The 19,171-nt window shown below is 44.0% G+C and overlaps 2 protein-coding genes across 2 annotated transcripts; one reads left to right on the forward strand and one right to left on the reverse strand.

Annotated features, from left to right (window-relative positions):
- Window positions 1–2,162: 2,162 nt before the first annotated feature.
- B0H65DRAFT_39135 (uncharacterized protein) lies at window positions 2,163–3,814 on the reverse strand. The gene is made up of 4 exons (XM_062823747.1): window positions 3,692–3,814; window positions 3,105–3,148; window positions 2,953–3,013; window positions 2,163–2,835 (listed from the first exon to the last, which is right to left on the reverse strand). Exons 1-4 carry the CDS (start codon window positions 3,703–3,705, stop codon window positions 2,250–2,252), a joined length of 705 nt encoding a protein of 234 aa, XP_062686555.1. The 5' UTR covers window positions 3,706–3,814; the 3' UTR covers window positions 2,163–2,249.
- Window positions 3,815–4,939: 1,125 nt separating this feature from the next.
- On the forward strand, window positions 4,940–7,132 carry B0H65DRAFT_39124 (uncharacterized protein). The gene has a single exon (XM_062823746.1). The coding sequence runs from the start codon at window positions 5,363–5,365 to the stop codon at window positions 6,740–6,742; it is 1,380 nt and encodes a 459-aa protein (XP_062686556.1). The 5' UTR covers window positions 4,940–5,362; the 3' UTR covers window positions 6,743–7,132.
- The last annotated feature ends 12,039 nt before the right edge of the window (window positions 7,133–19,171 follow it).

The following is a 19,171-nucleotide window of genomic DNA, read 5'->3' on the forward strand; positions in this document are numbered from 1 at the left end:
AGAGCAATACTTATATGAGAAGGCGAGCCTCATGTGTTCATACGACGCTCAGCTGCCCCCATGGAGCGAAAGGCTCCGGTCAAGTGGTGAGAACTAGTCCCCCCTGGTGTAAGTGACACGACGTCCATGATAGATCGCCGCAACAACACCAGGCTACAGTACCTAGCCACTCTGGTGTCTGCCAGAGAGTGAACACATCTCATCCTTCGACAAGATCCCAGCTCCGGGATATGCAGCCCTATGGGCCAACCCCACGCCCGTTCTCGTTTTGTTGCCCGTCGACAAACGGCATCGTCGTGGCGTCTAGATTCGCATGTAAGTCATCCCATCCTACTTGTCCGGTGGTACCCTTGAGTAGATCTGCTACCGAGCGTTAGCCTGAGATCTAGCCAGTAGCAGTGCCAGAATGTTTCACGGGTAGTTACATGGTGAATGCTCACGTCAACAAGCTGTCGTCTTGTATAGTGTCTGAGCTCCTTGGGCCATTCAGAGCTCGAGCGCCAAGGTCGAAACCGGTCTGGCACGTTAAAGTACTACCTCGATAACAAGGTGTAACATGAGAATGCCCCAGGCAGCCGGATATTCCAATTAGAGCGACCGAGTAAGCTCCCATTGGTCGAGAAAGGATGATCCCGTGAGTGAGGCCAGGAGAGAGGAGCCCGATGGTCCCCGGCCGTGTGTTTGACGCTCCGGGTTTCAACGGCGGTATAGACTCGGGACGGCCTCTGGCTGTTTGGAGATGTATCTTGCGGGCGAAAGTCAGGAGAGACAGTACACAAAATGAGGCGGAGGGGGGCTTGGGCCGCTTGGCTCCAGGTAAGCAGGAAGGTACTAATGTTGTGTAACGCGACGAGCCGACGGGAAGGAGGCGACGCAAAGCCCATGAACCTTCTAGCGGTGCTTCCACTGGGCCGCCTTTTGTTCAACGTAAAAGCTCTCAGGGGCCCAAACTCAATGGACGGGAGAGGAATATTTATCCGGAGTGGCGGTGACCTTAACTAACCCACTGCCTTTTCGCTCCCGTAGTTGCAGTAACTACCCTCGGTCCTGTGGGGGGACAGCCGAAGCCGAGCCAGCCACATCGGGGCGCCACGAAACAACAAGGGCCGACTTCAGAAACAAGACATGATGCCATTGGATCGCAAGATATCTCATTAGGGCCAATTAACTCCAAATTGACATCGCCGGCCTCAACTGCTATGGTAAGCCCAGAGTTGGCAACGTTGAAGAAGTCCCAAATACCCCATACGGTTGCTTATTTCCGTGTCTCAATTCAATATCGAGACTCCCTCCTGACGGAGCACGAGACAGGCACTGGCTGATAGGGATCCCTCAGTGCTTCAGATCCTTGGGGTGTTTCCCTGCAGAACTTGGGCTGGGTCTACCCGCCTGTCTCAAGAGGTGCCGGGCTCGTAGGGCTGGCGAGTAACACAATCCAGGCCCATTTCTTTCGTCTCTCCGGGCCGCTTGAACGTTTTTTGCACTCTGAAAGGAGGAGAATATAGAAGCAACGGATGCTGTGACACGCTGAATCAGGATGCCTGCTACGCGGGCACAGGCCAAAATTAGACTTTCACAGAGAAGCTCCCTGCATTGTGTCTCGTGTTCCTGTTTCCTTAACTTGGCTCCTCCTCCTTTGGGGGTCCGGACGGGAGGATAGTTTCAGGGCCCTATGACATTGAATACCGCGTCAACCGATGTGGCCAAAACCGAAATGTCGAGTTTCGCAGAAAAGCCAAGAGTTTTTGACATACCCGTTTGGTCGGCGACCAAGTACGACACAAACAGAGCGTGGGAAACTCGAGAGGACCTTGCCTCTAGTGATACTGTTGAACCATCATGAGGGCGGCAAGTGAGATAAGGAAAAAGAACCCCGAAGACCTCGGCAAGCTTGAGACTGACTGCGCCACGTTCATGGTGTGTTGAACATGAGATTTGGTATGAAGTGGGCTGTTTCCCCTTTCAGAAGATGAATCAATATGAATTTGTTGACATCGTTGTCCCAGCTTGGCTGACGAATTTGCTTGCACTCTAGCGTCGCTCCCGTCGTAAGGGATGTGCAATGTGCGTACCATCAAGTGATAAAGCAATGTTCGACAAGTGTGGAAAGAGCGATGACGCCGAACGAATAATGAAAGGGGTTATGTCGCACCTGCTGTTCCAACCTGAATGCAGATTGCTGCCTTTCCAAGAAGGAAGGAACAAGAGCATAACATCTCTCATGATCTTTCATCACTCACTTCTTCCACCTACTCATAAGTATAACAAAACGGCCCATCAACAGTACTAACCAAATCCCTAATCCTCCACACCCTATCCCCCACCACCCCCAAATCCACCAAATTATCCAACTTCTGCCTTGGACTGTTCACGGGGTCAAACATAGAAGTGCCTCCGCCGATCTGCTCCGTCCGATTCTCCAAGTCCAGCCACTGCCAGATAGCCCAAGTGCGATCAATCCCCGCGTGGTGATTGAAAAACGCCGGATCATTAGGACTAGTGAAGAAGTCACCTCCGGGGTCACCGCCAATGGTTTGATGCCCGCCGGCATGGACGCCCATCAGCGGCATCCCGCCGTGCTCGGCTGGTTTGTAAGTGTCCGCGACCTCCCAGGGGCGCGCGGTCACGGCTTGCATGCGGTCTTGGAAGGTGAGGATGTCGGAGGAGTCGGCGATCAGGGTCACCATGTCTTCGGTGCGGGTGAAGCGCGAGGAAAGATAGTTGGTGATGTCGCGGCGGACGCAGCGCGGGTTGTCGCCCATGCCGTTGGGGAGGGGGTTGGCGGCCGGAGCGGGTCTGGCTTGGGGAGAGAGAGGGCCTAGGCGGACGGTCATGCTGAGTTTATCATTGGATTAGTAATGGAGCGAGGGAAAGGGAGACACTCGTGAGTTATAGGTCGAGTTTTTGCGACACCAGAAAACAGTGGATGAGACGAAGTTGGAATGTGCTCACTTGACAAATGGACCGGAATAGATACACCCTCCTCCGGGTCCAGCTGGGTAGTAGTCGGTATCTTCGTTGTTATCAATCTTAAGACCGTTGCCGCTCAGGCTAGTGTCGCTGCCGTCGAAGAGAGGAGAGTTCGCCTTCTGGATTGCTCTTACCATTCCCGGCGAACCTGAAGATTCTCTTCTGTGCATGTTGTGGACTTGGCAAGCCGAACCTCTAGGTTAGCTTTGCCGGTCTGCTGCAACTTGTGTACATCATCCTTACAAGTCGCACCAACGAGTGACGACGCGGCAAGCAACAAGAACAGAAGCGACCGAGCCATGGATGGAATGAAGGGTTTGGGTTGAGAGAGAGGGAACGAATTGGCGTGGTGCTTCGCGATTCAAGAGCCCGAAGATGACGCGGGGGTTATATAGGCCCCAAGTCAACGCAAAATCTCACAACTCTCTTGGTTTGTGCTCAAGCCCAAATTCAACTTTTTTGAATCCGATGAACTCAAAGAGCTCGCACTTATTATGGAGTAACAAAACGCCGTCAGCATTTAGCTTGCAGAATCGGCTGGAAATTCCAAAGGACCTGCAGGAAAAAGTCGTGTCCATTTCTGTTTCGAGGCTTGTCAGATACGACGTATCAAGATAAGCCACCAAGTGTCTGGATTTCCGTGTATTGGCGAGCATAAAGTTACGCACAGGGACAAATCTCGGGACTGCGATATACGCTGGTGGAGGATGGTGATGCTTACCGGAACCGTGCCATCGATAGACATGCATGTCAACCGAAATACCGGGAGAGAAGGTCACAGAGTCGACTCCATCTTCCTTTTCTTTTGGAGCCCTGATACATAAGCACCGGTGCGATGGCCGCGGGATGGCCACTTGGGCTCCCGACAACGAGGAGGTAAAAGGGTTCCCGTCTTTACAGAACTATGCCGACCTTTCGTTTCAAAACGGTGGTTACACCAATGAGAAAGGCATGCTAAATAAAGTGTAAGCGAATGCAACCCCAGAGATTGTGTAACCATGATCTCGAATGTGAAGACGGGTCTGGACAGAAATACTGTTCAGGCCCAAGGGAAAGGGCGTCGAATGATAATGTATCATTAGTCGATATTTCCAGTTGAGGTTCCAATGCAGTGGAACTCTTGAATGGGCTATTGACCAATCTTGGGACAGGTAACGGTGGTTGAAGTGTTGCAGGCTGTGTGGTCTGTGAAGACACTCGACCAAAAGAAAATGAAAACATCAAACCAAGGGGAAGATGTGAGATCCATGGACACGTGATGTTGTCTTGCACAAAATCAAACTCTCGCGAATGAAAATCAGATGGTTGGGGTTGAGATACCGGCTAGTTGGTGTTGAGGACCGGGACCTTGAGCCTCAGGGGCTCATGCATGGATGCCGTACCCACGGGCCACCGGGAGTTTTCCCGACATCACATGCGTCGAACTCTCTCAAACCCGCATCGTGAAAACGACGACATGCGAAAAGCTCGTCTTACCTGTTGACTTTCTCTGCGCTTTGTGATTGATAGCACGCTGAACGGAGCGCGTACGAAAGATAAGGGCCATTCCAATCAACAGGACTCGCCGCGATTAACGAACAAACGAGGCGATAACCGAGTACACGTAACCGTCGACGATCCAAGGACTCTCGCACATAGACGTCAACCGACTTGTACAATGTTAACAATTCCATATTACTCTCTGTTGAAGCCGAAGTGAGGATGGATTGACTTACGGCGTTACACCTTGTCTGCCCATGGTTATCGTTAGTTCGCCACCTAGTACGTCAAGTCTTCCAGACCGCCATACAACTCTCCCCGTCGGCAGTCCCGTCTTCGTTCCGGCTCATCATCAGACAAGAGGAACATCATCTCTAGACTGATCCTATCCATTTGCCTGCAGACCACACCGGCCAAAGAGTCTTCACCTTGGCGTTTGTTTCGTCCCATTCAAATTCGGATAGGCCATCGGACCTGGACCGTGGTGCACCAAGGTTCGGCCATCCAAACAAACAGTCACCCGTAACACGACTGATTGAAGTTGATAGAGGCGACCAAGTCTAGGAGAAAGAACACCTTCCTCGTTCGATTAGCAAGAGAGGCAAACTTGAAACTCGCTGCCCAACATCTCTTGTGCCCCGGTCGCGGTTTAACTTTTTTCCTTGCCAGAAAAAAAAAAACCAAAACAACCCAAGAATCGCGTCCTTCTTTCGACGTGTCACCCAACCACCTTCAACGCGCCTCAACTGCTTTCAAGTCCACCAAACTAACTTGAACGCGACTGGCTGAGAGAAAAGAAAATCACGTACTTACCGTTTTTGTCGTTGCCACCTCGTCCCTCAACATTATCTGACAATTCGCGACCCCTCAGCAAACTTACCTTCACTACCACGAGCACCAGCAATCATTCGCCATGACACGCCCGAGTCGTGCAGAGGCGGATAGAATCCATCACCAAGGATTTGTCTATTTCCCATTCATGCCGCCTTCAGAGCAGTATCCTGCGCTCGCCGTCACGAGAAAGTTTAGTCGGAAGCCGAGGATCGACCCAGAGGATGTGGATCTAACCCAGCGCGAAATGGCTGGTTTTATTTCCGTCTACCCTCGCCTCTACCAGGTCCCGAAAACCATGCAGGAGCGGATAGGGAGATGGTACCTGGCCAACCGCAAGCTGGCGGATTCTTGGCCTTTGGACGGCTTTTGGAACGCGGCCGAGGACGATGCTCATGACCATATCGTTGTCAGGGAGCCGGGAGTACCGCCTGAAGTGAAGCAGATGGCCGGAATTGAGGACTCGAACGACAAGCCCGCCCCTGTTCCTAAGGAGAGGAAACCGAGACCCCCGAGGTCGCAGAAAGAAAAGCCGATACAGTCTCAACCTTCAACCAGCAACACCAGCAAGGCCACACCTTTCCCGCCAAGCGTAGTGGCAAGGTGTCAAGAGCTGGAGCAGTGGTCCCAACAAGAGTATTTCGCCGCCGAGCTCAAGGCCGCGGAACGGTCCTTCAGTTACATCCGCGGCTGGGTAGAGGATGCACAGAGTGGCGGCCGCTCACCTTCAATGGTACAGCTGGATGAATTGTTGAACTTTACATCGAGCGCTTTGACGCGTGCATCAGAGGCCGTCAAAATATCCTCAGCGGTGGTGGAGGACCTCGGATCGACTCCTGCACCTCTTGTCCATCCTGCTTTTATGGCATGGCAACAGCAACAGCAACAGCAACAGCAACAGGAGCAGCAGCAGACCATGGGAAAAGACGTTGAGAACAGAAAGCGGCCCTTTGAAGTCGCTGACGCAGGCCTAGAGGGCTTAGAAGAGGACGAAGGCATTCAGGCGGGACCCTCAGGAGCAGGCAAGATCAGAAAACTCTCATCCTACAGGTCCACAGCGGAAGCAAGGTCGAGAGATTCAACACCACTTCCACTTCGGAATACTCAAACGGCCCCCAACCTTCCTGGGTCACGGGCTGTATCTGCATCTGCACCCATACATCCGGCCTTCCTTCAACAATACGCGCTTCAGGAGCCCCAGTCGGTTCCGATCAATCATACCCATAGTAGCTTCATGGTGGCGCCTATGCATGGCGCACCTTTCAATGCATTGATGGGGGATGACAACCAGCACTCGGAATTGGCCAGTGAAAGTGGCGGAGACAGCGACGGTCATGATGACAGCGATGATGAGGATGAGGAGGAGGAGGAGGAGGAGGAGGAGGAGGAGGAGGAGGAGGAGGACGATGGCGGTGATAGTGACGATGATGGCGGCAACAGCGACGACGATGCATCGGACTAAAGATCCGATACCCTGACTCTGCCCTCCAGCTCCCATGTCGTTCAGAAAAAGAATGACCCAATCATCATCCAGGAGAGCAACATCAAGGAGAGCAAAGGAAGATCGACAGAGGCCCCGGAAGAAGAGAAAATAGGTGCCGGGAAGGCGTTGATCCGGTCCGCTATCGACGCCCCTGCCGCCATTCTGAGTGCGCGCGAAAACACCGAAGATTGCGGTGATGATGTTGGAAGACAGCCGGATGTCGCTCATACTACAGAAGTTGCTGCTGTCGATGGCGTTCGTGGTGGTTATCTTGCCAAAGTCAAGACATGGCTTAAAGCTTCGGGTGAAAACTGATTACCCATCTTGATGAGCATTGCACATGCGATGTGATGGCGTAGAGGACGGGAAGATCCGACAGAGACATCCTTTTCTTTTTTTGTTGTCGCGGTAGCGGTGAGCGTGGGCAGGTATCTGTACTCACGCGACGTGTTGTGCGTCTGACTTCCGGAATCGTTGTTGGGATCGTTGTGTTGATGTCCAAAGGGAATGAAAGCGGGGGATCCTACTTGAGGTCATCAATGTCTTTTTGAGATCAGACATCATACCTCACCCCCTTGTTTGAGTGTTGTGGTTGTACCTGCTCGAAGCAGCCGGGGGTGATGATCTACTCGAAGCCGGTGTGTTCGGAGCCGTCGTGCTCGGCGCCGCCCTGGTCTTGGAGGAGGAAGTATACATAGAAGACGGGCCTCCAGACGATCGTTGTCGAATTCGGAGGCTGTCCGTAGGCCCGTCTAACTGTCAATCGATACCGTGTTGCCTCTTGATGCGTTCTTGCCGTATGTTTGCCAGAGCACCAGGCTCGAGGTGTTGAGGTTGTGCCTTCCACTTCCCCATGTTCCTGGCTCCCGCTGGAGAAGGTGCCATCGGTGTCAGTTCATGGGCGCGTTCCAATTTTCGACCATGGTATCCGTTTCCCATACAAAAATGATCCCTGTTGTTGATATGCAGTTGATCACACTGCATATTGCGCTAGAGAAGGCACTCAGGACATCGAGAAGTACCAATTCGACCAGGGGGCCCTGTAACCGGTGTCGCGTAACGGACTTGGAAAACGATACGTACCGCACCCCTAGTCACCTCCAGCCCCGCACATCTACTGCTTAGAACGGTATAGTTTCTTAAGTCCGTGATCGTATAATCATTACCTCTTTTGGTAATATGTAAATACGCGTATAGAATTAAAGCTAACTAAGTCAACTCTTTATACATAAGAGTTATATACAGCTATTATATTAACTTACTAAAATCATAAAAATTGTAATGTAAATATTATTAATAATATTTAGTATTGGTTTTCCTAAATTGTTAGCGAAGTTTAATTCCTATAGTAAAGTCCTTCTAGCTATCTTTTATATAGGTAGTTACTTTAGTGGTATATATCAGTTTAATAAGTTTTCGTCTCCCCTATAGATGAGTTGGATAAGCTTTATATTGAGTATATAATAAGGGCACTATCATGTATACAACGTGCAATAGATAATAAGGTTAGAAAGCGAAGTTTAATTTCTATAGTAAAATCCTTCTAGTTATATTTTATATAGGTAGTTACTTTAGTAGTATAAATTAGTTCGATAAGCTCTATTTTGAATAACTGTTATGTAGGCTAGTAATAATAAAATTACAAAGTTAATAAAGGTTAGCTAATATATATATTAATTGTATTTTTAATATTATAATTGTAATATTGATTTTGATAATACCCAACTTATTGTATAGAATGACCTAATTATTAGCAATTAATTAATATATATATTAGAAGGATTTATAATAGTGTGCAAATAATATATTAAAAAGTGGTTTTAATATATTTGACATAAATCGAAATATTTATATTGAATTTCATTTCTATAACTATAGTACTGGCTTGCTCTCACTACTTCTGATTATACTAGATAAATATTAATTGGAGTATGTAATTAGTGTTAGATTTGTATAATTATTGTAATAATTGGATTTATTTATATATAAATTGTATATATCGTATAAATATTTATATGTAGTATATAGTGTATAGTATGCTAGCATTTATGGTGCCTTTTATATGTAATTAGCTATACTGCTTACTAAAAGATTGGATTTATCTATATATTAATTGTATATATTATATAAATATCTATATATAGTGTGCAGTATACTGGCATTTCTAGTGCGTTTTATATGTAATTAGCTATACCGTTTATGAAAAGATTGGATTTATTCATATATTAATCGTATAAATCGTATAAATCGTTGTTTAAAATATTAGTCGATTAATTAAATTGATATTTATGACCGTAATAAATCTAGTTATTATTATAAGTATTTTATATTGTTAAATATTTTGTAATATGAATGGACGTATATTAAAAGACTTCAATTTAATATCTAACTCCCCTCTACGTCCTAAGGTCGAGCTCTTTATATCTATAAGTTGTTTATAAGATTTTTAAATTTTCTATTGAGCTACTAAGTTCTCGCGATATATTAAGTATAAGTACGCTTTACGTTTATAGAATTAAAATTATATTCGCAATACGCTAATTATTAGAAGTTGTAAAACTCAAAGATTATAAGTTTTAATTATTTTCGTACCGCCTACCGTTAATTAAGGCTATATCGATCTTCTTGAGGGGGTACTCTCTATGCAATTCGAGTTTTAAATTATTTATATCTCCTATTTTACTATAATTCTAATTAATTAGTTAGACGGCCAGTTAATAGGGTATAATAGTCATTAAGGAAATAATATTACTAAAAATACTAATATAGTAATTGTTAACGTTTGTAAAACCAGTACTTATAAGTAATAGATTGCTAATTAAACCCCCCTTTATAGCAGTTAATACTAATAAAGTAGATTAAATGTATATTAAAATATTCGTTAGCATCGTAGAGATGCCTCCCTTTCTTCGCTTTTAGTAGAATTAGTTTTTATATTAGTACTAGGAATCGGTTGAATCTAAGGTAGTTAACTAATTTTCGTAGAGATTTAGTACGAAATATAGTTTTAACTTTGGTAGTATAGTTAAAATATTGAATATTTGTATATAAAACGTATTTAGTAATACTAAGTAAAGAGAACTACTATATAATATTCTTATTTTGGAATTTTAAGCTAGAATAGTAGTGTTTCCTGCGGTGCCCTGACTGGCCTATAATGATAGCACCAGTACAAGGTTGCTACAGTGAACTATGCACTTGTAGCAGAGCGGAGCGGAAGCGGTAGGAAGTACGACAGCAATGCTGAAGGAAGCAGCGTAGTTGCAAGTACAATAAAAGGATGTTGTAAAAGAGGTCTTAGAGAGGACTCTGCTCTCAAGACAGAAGATTACAGTGGACTCTGCACTGTGAGAAAAGACTATATTGTATTGCTTGACTTGTGCTTGCTTGCTTGCTTAAGGAGTGACGAACTGAAGGAGAGGAGAGGTCTCTATATACATGGACACTAAGCATCTAGAAGCTTCTGTTGAATCCTGTGATGACAAATCAGTCTGGAAGAAATGCTAGCTAAGTTATAAGACTCTAGAATACAGTGGCAAAGCCTCTTGTATTCTAGTACATTCTGTGGGGACTGAGTCAACTGATTCCGTAGAAGGAATAGTTCAACTAGCCTTCTATACTACAAGGTAGTACAAGGCAGTTACAAGGCACAGTACTAGCCACACGTTAACACCCCCTCTGTGGCTGTACTTAGTGCCACAAGAGCCCCCTCTATACCCCTATGTTGTAGAGCTTAGAGTAGTTCAGCAGTTGTAAGAACCGCTCGAACTTGGGAGCTGGCAGAGCTTTTGTGAGGCCGTCAGCAGCCATATCCTCTGTTGGAACAAAGGATACGGTGATGTTTCCCTCTGTAACGCTCTCTCTCACGCCTTGGAATTTGAGGAGCGTATGTTTAGTACGGCTGTGGTGCTTGGAGTTATGAGCCGTGTCTATAGCCCCTTGGTTGTCTGACTTCAGAGGAGTAGGGTTTTGAAGAGGACGCTGAATTTCGCTGAATAAACCTCTGAGCCACAATGCCTCACGGTTGCCTTCGATGAGTGCCGTGTATTCGGCTTCAAGAGTGCTGTAGGCTACTGTAGAGGCTCTCTTGGATTTCCAGCTTACTGGGCCTCCACTAATCAAGAACACGTAGCCGTAAGTAGATCGAGCAGTAGTTTTACAGCCAGCAAAATCACTGTCAGTGTAGCCTATAGGTGTTATATCTCCTATAGCGCCGTACTGTATAGCATTGTCGATAGTGCTATAGAGGTAGCTCAACAGCTTTTTTGCTGCCTTCAGATGAGCAACTGTAGGCTGTTGTAAGTGCCGAGAGAGCCACTGAACTGCGTGTGCTATATCAACTCGAGTCTGAGTCATAGCGTAAGTAGTAGTGCCTATAAGGCGCTGGTAGAGCTTCTGATCGGCTTTGTTCAGTGGTGGAGAGGGTGATTCAGGACCTGTGAGTCCTGGAGAGAGTGGTATCTTCGGACCGTGAGTGCTAAGCTTGAAGTGTTTGATAGCCTCTTTGATATAAGCTCCTTGGTGAATCCACAATAGTCGTTTGGCTCTGTTGCGTTCGATCTGGACACCTAAGAAGAACTTAGCAGCACCTAAGTCTTCTATGTCATAGGCTTTAGCTAGACTTTGCTTTAGAGCTTGGATCTTCTGTTTAGAAGGTCCAATCAGGAGGCAGTCATCCACGTGGCTAACGATGAAGATACCGTCTTGCTCGTTGAAGTAAGTGGCTGAGTCAGAAGTTAAAGGCTTGTAGCCGAGGCCTTTAACTAATGTAGCTACCTTCTGCTGCCACAGATAGGGAGCTTGTTTTAAGCCGTATAGAGACTTCTTTAGTAGTATAACTTGGTCCTTAGTAGGATCCCAACCGTGTTGTTTCAGCAATGCTCTTGCACTCTTGCTGCTGAGGCTGTATTCATACAAGCCTTCTGGGACTTCCATATATATATCAAAGTCCACACCAGCATTTAGAAAAGCTCCCACGAAGTCGATTTGCTCTATTTCTAAGTCTTCCACAGCTGCTATGGCTAACAGAACTCTCCAGGTAGGAGGAGTAGCTGTGGTAGCAAAAGTCTCTGTAAAGTCAACTCCAGGGACTTGTTGGAAGCCTCTGACTACCAGCCGAGCCTTGTATTTAACAACTTGACTCTGTGAGTTCTTTTTAGCTTTAAAGACCCATCGGCTTGTTATAGGGTTCTTTAATGCCTTAGAACGGTCAACGAAGTAGAAGGTCTTAGTAGTCAATAGCTGTTGTAGCTCATTGAAGGAGGCTTCCAGCCAACAGTTTTTCTGTGGGTGCTTTAGAGCCTGTTTGAAAGTGTTAGGCTCCGTGGTGCTGGTGGTGGCAGCGTTGTAATTTACTGCAGTAGTAGCTGCCTTAGTAACTAAGTACGTTACTAATTCAGTAGTGTCCATGGCGTTATCGTCGTCATCCACTACTTGGAATTCTTCCTTCTGCTGCTTAGAAGCTTGTGGCAGATGGACTTCGATATTTGTAGACTTGGGAGGCTCTACAAGAGGTGTTGTGAGCCTGGGAGGCTCTGCAGTTATGAGAGGTTGTTCTGCAGAATGTTCTTGTTCTTCCTCCTCCTGAACTTCAGGAAGCTGTAGGGAGTTTGTAGGGCTTCTGATTTCTTTACCTCCGTCGTAGTGAAATTGCGCTGGGTACCGCTTATAAGTGTTATAGAGAGTTTCGATAATAGATCTAACCTCTATAGCAGCTTCATCTTTCGTTCTTAGAAGCCGAATGAGTCTGAAGCGGGTTTTCCGATCCACTAAAACAAGACCATACGGCTTGTTATTCAGTGGCGTAGGACGAATAATAAAGATATCCCCCTCTAGTCGTCCGAGGGCAAACGGTGGATCGGCTACTGGCTTTTTGGAGGGTCTGCGTAGTATTTTGGCCGAATCACAGCTTTTGCAAACCAAGTCTTCAGGGCGTACCTTTTGAAAGCTAGGCATGCCTTTAGTAACTTGAGCAGTCTTTTTCAAAAGATCAAGGCTTATATGCCCGAGCCGGACGTGCCATAACTGGGCGGCCCGAATCAACGCCTCAGAGGGTTTCTTGAGAGCTGTTGTGGGAGCTGTGGGAGTTGGATCCAGAGCCGGAGGCTCTATAACCCCCTTTGAAATTTCAGGAGCTGTAGTAGGTTCAGTAGATTCTTCAGTTTCAGAATCACTGAGATCGGCATTGTCTCTGGTAGTGTAACAGTGCCAAGTAGACCCGTAGGCCAATGGTTGTTTAGGATCAATTTTGGTAGATACAGTATTCTTCGTGATGAAGAAGAAGCCGTGTTTTTGGAAGTTTAGCAATGCCAATAGCTTCCGGGAGGCTGTGTATAACTTTTCCTTGATTAAGGTGCCTCCAGAGGCATACAACCTATGGCCACTCACTATATTCAGCGGGAAGTTAGGAATATAGAGAGTATCTGTGAGTGATATAGAGCTGTAAACCGCTGTGTTATCTTTGTAGCCGGCGAGGAATTCGATTTTCACAGTGCCAACGCCCAGTGGCTTTACAGGACCACCTCCGGTCCCTACGGTGCCTAGAGTGGTAGAGAACTGTAGGTCCGAGAATAGGGTTTTGTTGTTGCAGATGTGCACTGTAGACCCAGTGTCAAAGAGCCATTGGCTGTTGTTTTTGATAGTTGGGTGGCTGAATTCAGGAGTTTCCTCGGTGGCTACAAATTCAGAGTCACTGTCTGCTCCGAATATAGTGCCAGACTCAAGGTTATAGCCTATAGTGAAAGCTTCATTAGAAGCTGTTTGCTCAGTGCCTTCAATGTTGAAGGACTCTCCTTGGGCCTTCTTCTTAGTGCCTTTGCCTTGCTGCTTGCCTTGAGGGTTAGTGTGCTTAGCAGACGGCTGGCTGAAGGGCTTAATATCTTGATCCTTCCTCTTAGTAGACCGTGGGTTCTGATGATTAGCCTTGTTGTTATCTTTCGACCTGTGGTTTCTCTTATAGCTAGCTTGCAAAGCTAACAGCTGTTGAGAAGTCGTGGTAGTCGAATTCCGAGTCTCAGCTAGTAGGTCTTCCTGGAAGTACAGAAGGCTTAGTTTAGTAATCTTGCCTTCTGTGTTGTAGAGCCATTGTTCTTGCCGCAGCAAGCCTCTACAACGCTCTACCCACTGAGAGAAGTGGCTTTCTAGCACGTTAAAATAGTGGTTGATCTGGTCAATTTCCGCTATCCTAACGCCGAGACCAGCAAGTCGGCTCGCGAGGGTGTTGAATTTGGCGTTGAATTCTACTATAGTAGTAGATCCATCAAACTTAAGGAAGTGAAACTCCTTATATAGGGAGTCTCGGAGGGTTGACTGGCTGGGAGCGTACTGCATACGCAAACGCTTGTAAGCCTCTGCAGGGTCCGTTTCGAAGGCAATAGTAGATAAGGGGCCCTGTTTTAAGGTATTCCGAAGGGTCAATAACAAGGCAGCCTTCTGAGGATCAGATAGTAAGGCGTTAACTCGGTCAGGGTCTTCCAGGAATTCAGGAATTTGTAGTGCCCTGAACTGGATAGAAATAGCCTGATACCACTGATTGTAGTTTTCAGGTCCTGAAAGACGCTCTTTTTCAGCAAGTTGGAGTGACTGTTTAGCAAGCTCTTTGGTAGTAAGAGCGCTGAAATCAGTTCCGAGGTGTGCTGAAAGCGTTGGAGCTGTAATAGGCTCCGAGGTAGGTGTAGGAGACTCAAGAGTTGACTGAGCTTGAAGAGTTGGTTGAGCCTGAGGAAGCTGTTCAGCCTGAGGAGGCTGTTCAGCTTGAGGAGGCTGTTCAGCTTGAGGAGGCTGTTCAGCTTGAGGAGGCTGTTCAGCTTGAGGAGTCTGTTGAGTCTGAGAAGAGTGTTGAGTCTGAGAAGAGTGTTGAGCAGCCAAGTTCTGTTGTAGCAGCGAAATAACGTGCTGAAGCTGGCCTTCAAGGTTGTGAATTTGAGCTTGTAAGCCTTGTAAGCTCAGGCTTGGATATTCTGCAGGAAAAGCTGCAGTATGATCCATTAGTTCAGTCGGTTGATCCATTATAGTACTGCAATAATGAAGGGTGCTTGAGGGACCAGTGAAAATAGTCTGTAGTACAGTACTATTTGCAGTTGATGAGCAGTCTACAGCCTGTAGTGCAGTGCTGTTTGCCGAGAAGAGAGATAGGAGGTTGGCCTGTAGTACAGAGCCAAGGGGTCAAGAATCGATCGTGACTTGGAAGCGCGAATCGATAGGCTGAATCCGGGTATTCTTGTTTCCCGGGCTCATAACCTGTTTCCTGCGGTGCCCTGACTGGCCTATAATGATAGCACCAGTACAAGGTTGCTACAGTGAACTATGCACTTGTAGCAGAGCGGAGCGGAAGCGGTAGGAAGTACGACAGCAATGCTGAAGGAAGCAGCGTAGTTGCAAGTACAATAAAAGGATGTTGTAAAAGAGGTCTTAGAGAGGACTCTGCTCTCAAGACAGAAGATTACAGTGGACTCTGCACTGTGAGAAAAGACTATATTGTATTGCTTGACTTGTGCTTGCTTGCTTGCTTAAGGAGTGACGAACTGAAGGAGAGGAGAGGTCTCTATATACATGGACACTAAGCATCTAGAAGCTTCTGTTGAATCCTGTGATGACAAATCAGTCTGGAAGAAATGCTAGCTAAGTTATAAGACTCTAGAATACAGTGGCAAAACCTCTTGTATTCTAGTACATTCTGTGGGGACTGAGTCAACTGATTCCGTAGAAGGAATAGTTCAACTAGCCTTCTATACTACAAGGTAGTACAAGGCAGTTACAAGGCACAGTACTAGCCACACGTTAACAAGTAGCTTTTAAAAGGGTTAGTTATAAATACCTATTAAAGAGAAATATAGTTAATTAAGTTAAATAAAGAAAAGGAGGCGATAATAAGCGATAACTCCTAGGTCTCCTCCGATATTCTTTAAGTTTCCTCCGATATTCTTTAAGTTTCCTCCGATATTCTTTAGGTCTCCTCCGATATTCTCTAGGTTTGAGAAAAAATCGAATTCTATTTTATTTACTTTAAATTTTCAAGAGATTAAGGGGGATAAATAAAGAAATTAATAAAAGGAAAGGGGGTTTATACTTATAATAATAGAAGTGAATATTTACGAGCGTAGTTACCCCACTACGACTTTATATCCTTCTAATTCTTTTTAATATATCTTCATATAGGGTCGTTTTAATCCAAATAATCGAAGGCAAGCTGAATAGAAGTATTATAACCCTATTTAATACGTTTCTATTGAATAGTATTAACTATATATCCTAAGCACTTTTTATAATTATTATTAGAGAGCTTCCATTTAAAGGTTTATTTTATATAAATATAATAGAGGAAGTGGTTAACCTTAATATTAAGGAAGGCTAGCCTTATAGCACGTTATTCGACGGTAAAATCGTCCGTAAGGAAGTAACGAAGTGGCTATAGTTAATTACTATAATTTATTACCTACCCCCATATTATTAATAGAATTACCCTTACGATATTACTATCGGCCTTTTTTGTAAGGAAGTAACTATAAAGAAGCTAATAGTTATATTTATTACGAGTAAAAAGGGTATAGAATAATTAATTAAATTAGTTCGTATTATATATAATATCTATAAGAACGAAGTACCTTCGCTATTATAGTATATCGAATTAATTCAATAGGGAGGAGAACGCGTTAATTGGATGTATATAAGTAAATAAAAATGATAAAAATAATAAAAATGATAAAAATAAAAAATGTAAAAAAAATGATAAAAATAATAAAAAATGATATATTAGCAATCGATTAGATTACCCTACGAAAAATCTCGCCATTTAATCGCGTAGCCTTAATAACTTTATTGAATAATTTAAAACTATTAATATTTTTATTTACTGTTATTTAAGTAGATAAATATTATAAGATTTAATTAATTTGCAATTAAAGGACGAAATCCTTACCTACGCGACGTAGGTTTAAATGAGCGAACTAGAATACCCTATCTTATTTAAATACGTTATACTTTTCAAATTAGCGACCCCCGAGATTATAGAATATAAATTTGGCGGCGTCTAGTCAGCTATCGCTACTATAAAGGGTACAGTAGATAGTAGCCGCTAGGAACCTTCGAACGACATCGTTAGTAATTAATTTTCTAAAGCTAGAAATTCGCTTAGTTTAATCTAATAAATCTATATTATAATTATAGGGTTTATTAGCGGTCGTTTTTATAATTACGCTAATTAATATACGTATTATTATATCGTTAATATAATTAGTATGGCGGTTATACTAAAAGATTATAATCCCTTTCGATAAATAATATTAAGGGTTACGCGAAGTCTTATTACGTAGACCTTAGGGTTCTTTTCCTATAGTATATATCCTTTTTTTTTCCTATAACTAATAACGTAAATATAACTTCTTACAATTAAATTACCAGTCGGTAAATTTATACTGATTAATTTAATAATATATATTATTAAAAAATAATTAGTAGAGATGGTATTCATTTGCCGTAAATTCAATTTTATCGTTCTCTAATTTAAAGAGCGTTTATTAATACTGCGGCAAATTTTTTAATAATACGTGTATAATTTAATTAAAAATAAGGATATAATCGGCGGCGGGGTTAGAATTAGCAGCGGTAGTAATAGCGGGTTTATCTTCTTATACCTCTTCTACGGGCGGTGGATTTAAAATAGGGGTAACAATTATTATAAAAAAATATTAATTATAATAATTTATATAAGGACTATTTATATAGTATTTACTACCTTCTAGTACATTTTCGAAAACGGTATTATTACTGGGCGCAAATAAAGCCTCCTTATTTATTACTACAATTCAAGGAAATACGCCGGGTATAAATTAGTTAAATAGTAATTTATTGATATTAAGATCGCAAAGTTATTAGGGTTCGTTAATATTCTATTCGGGTTCGTAATCAAAAAAATTTTAAATTTCTTTTTAATTTATAGCAATAATAGGTTCTTATTTATTTATAATAACGATGGCGAATTTTCAAGAAGGGTAATAGTAGTATTAACGTAATTAGTAGAGAGTAATTATATAAGGAGAAGTAAAAAAGTAAATAAGCGAAACGTCAGTAGGGAGAAACATTAATATACAAATTATTTTTATCATTTTTCTAGGAAGTAACCGTACTAGCGGTAAGATTACTATACCCTTACTATTACAATATACCAAATTTTATATAATACTGGTAACTTTCTTAAAATACTAGTAATTTCGTTATAGATAATGGGAATCGTATTATCTAAATACCCTTTATTTATTGCTAAAGTTGTATAAAAGTATACGAAAGAATAGTAGTATAATTATATTATCATAAACAGCACGTATATTTAGTAGTACATTTAGTTTTGGCACGCGTAGTTAACAAACTCCATATTATATAAATATTTACAATATTTTTTCTGGATGGGAGGAGGTGATTGGGGGTGTGGTACGTATCGTTTTCCAAGTCGGATACGCAAAGCCCTGTAACCCCCCTGTACGTGGCTTTTTACTTGCATAAAGGCCTGTCAGCTTCCTAAAATGGGTTGATAATGTGCCAAGGCTTGTTGATCCAAAAAAAATAGAAAAAAGCTGCTTTTTTGCCGTTAATCGAGAATATCTCTACCATTTCTTGCTGCACATCTTCGCGGTTTGAATTACCGATAGTTTGAACCCGTGGCTATCGAATGCAGCCCTTTTTTTTCCATTTCTGAATACCTTCATTTTTCGACCTCAAGCTCAAAGTTCTAACCCCTGTAGCGCCAGGCAAGTTCTACCCCCTGTAACGCTAAAGCCTTGGCAACAGGTACAAGAGGCCCCTTGTAAAAGGCTGTATATTTTGCTTTGTACACGGATCAACAGAACGGATACTATGGTCGAAAATTGGAACGCGCCCCATCAGGGCCAATAGTTTGTGGGTTGGAGTTATGAACTTCAACACCGAGCTTCCACTTGTGCTAAACCAATTTCCTCTTCCCGCCGACTATCACTAGTCCAACCTCGTCTATTGACATTTGTCTCAATCTCTTTAACCGGTTTTTGCGCCATTTTTTTCCCGGCCCATAAAAACTTCAGAGTACCCAGCTCCTAAGCAGCTAGTGGCTCTGTCAGAGGACTTATAGCGTCCTGCTAAGATACTCAGAAAGTAGCCTGAAGTAGCCAAAGGGTTGTATTTTGGTGTTTGCGAAACGTCATTGGCTACAGACCCCTGTCGGGAAAAGAATGGCGCAAAAACCGGTTAAAGAGATGTGGCAGCGGCAATCGACGAGATCACCGCCCGCCACAAGTAATCTCCGTGACAGAATGGGCACCGTGACATGTATTACCTCGTCTATTATTTCCAGTTTCTGCAAATCCAATAGTGGGTTCCTCACTAGTCAACGGTCGGTTTTGTAGACCTGACGTGTATGACCCTGCGCTTGAATTGTTGCGC

The sequence above is a fragment of the Neurospora tetraspora genome (genome assembly GCF_033439725.1).
Source record: "Neurospora tetraspora strain CBS 560.94 chromosome Unknown B0H65scaffold_1, whole genome shotgun sequence".
NCBI lineage: Eukaryota > Fungi > Ascomycota > Sordariomycetes > Sordariales > Sordariaceae > Neurospora > Neurospora tetraspora.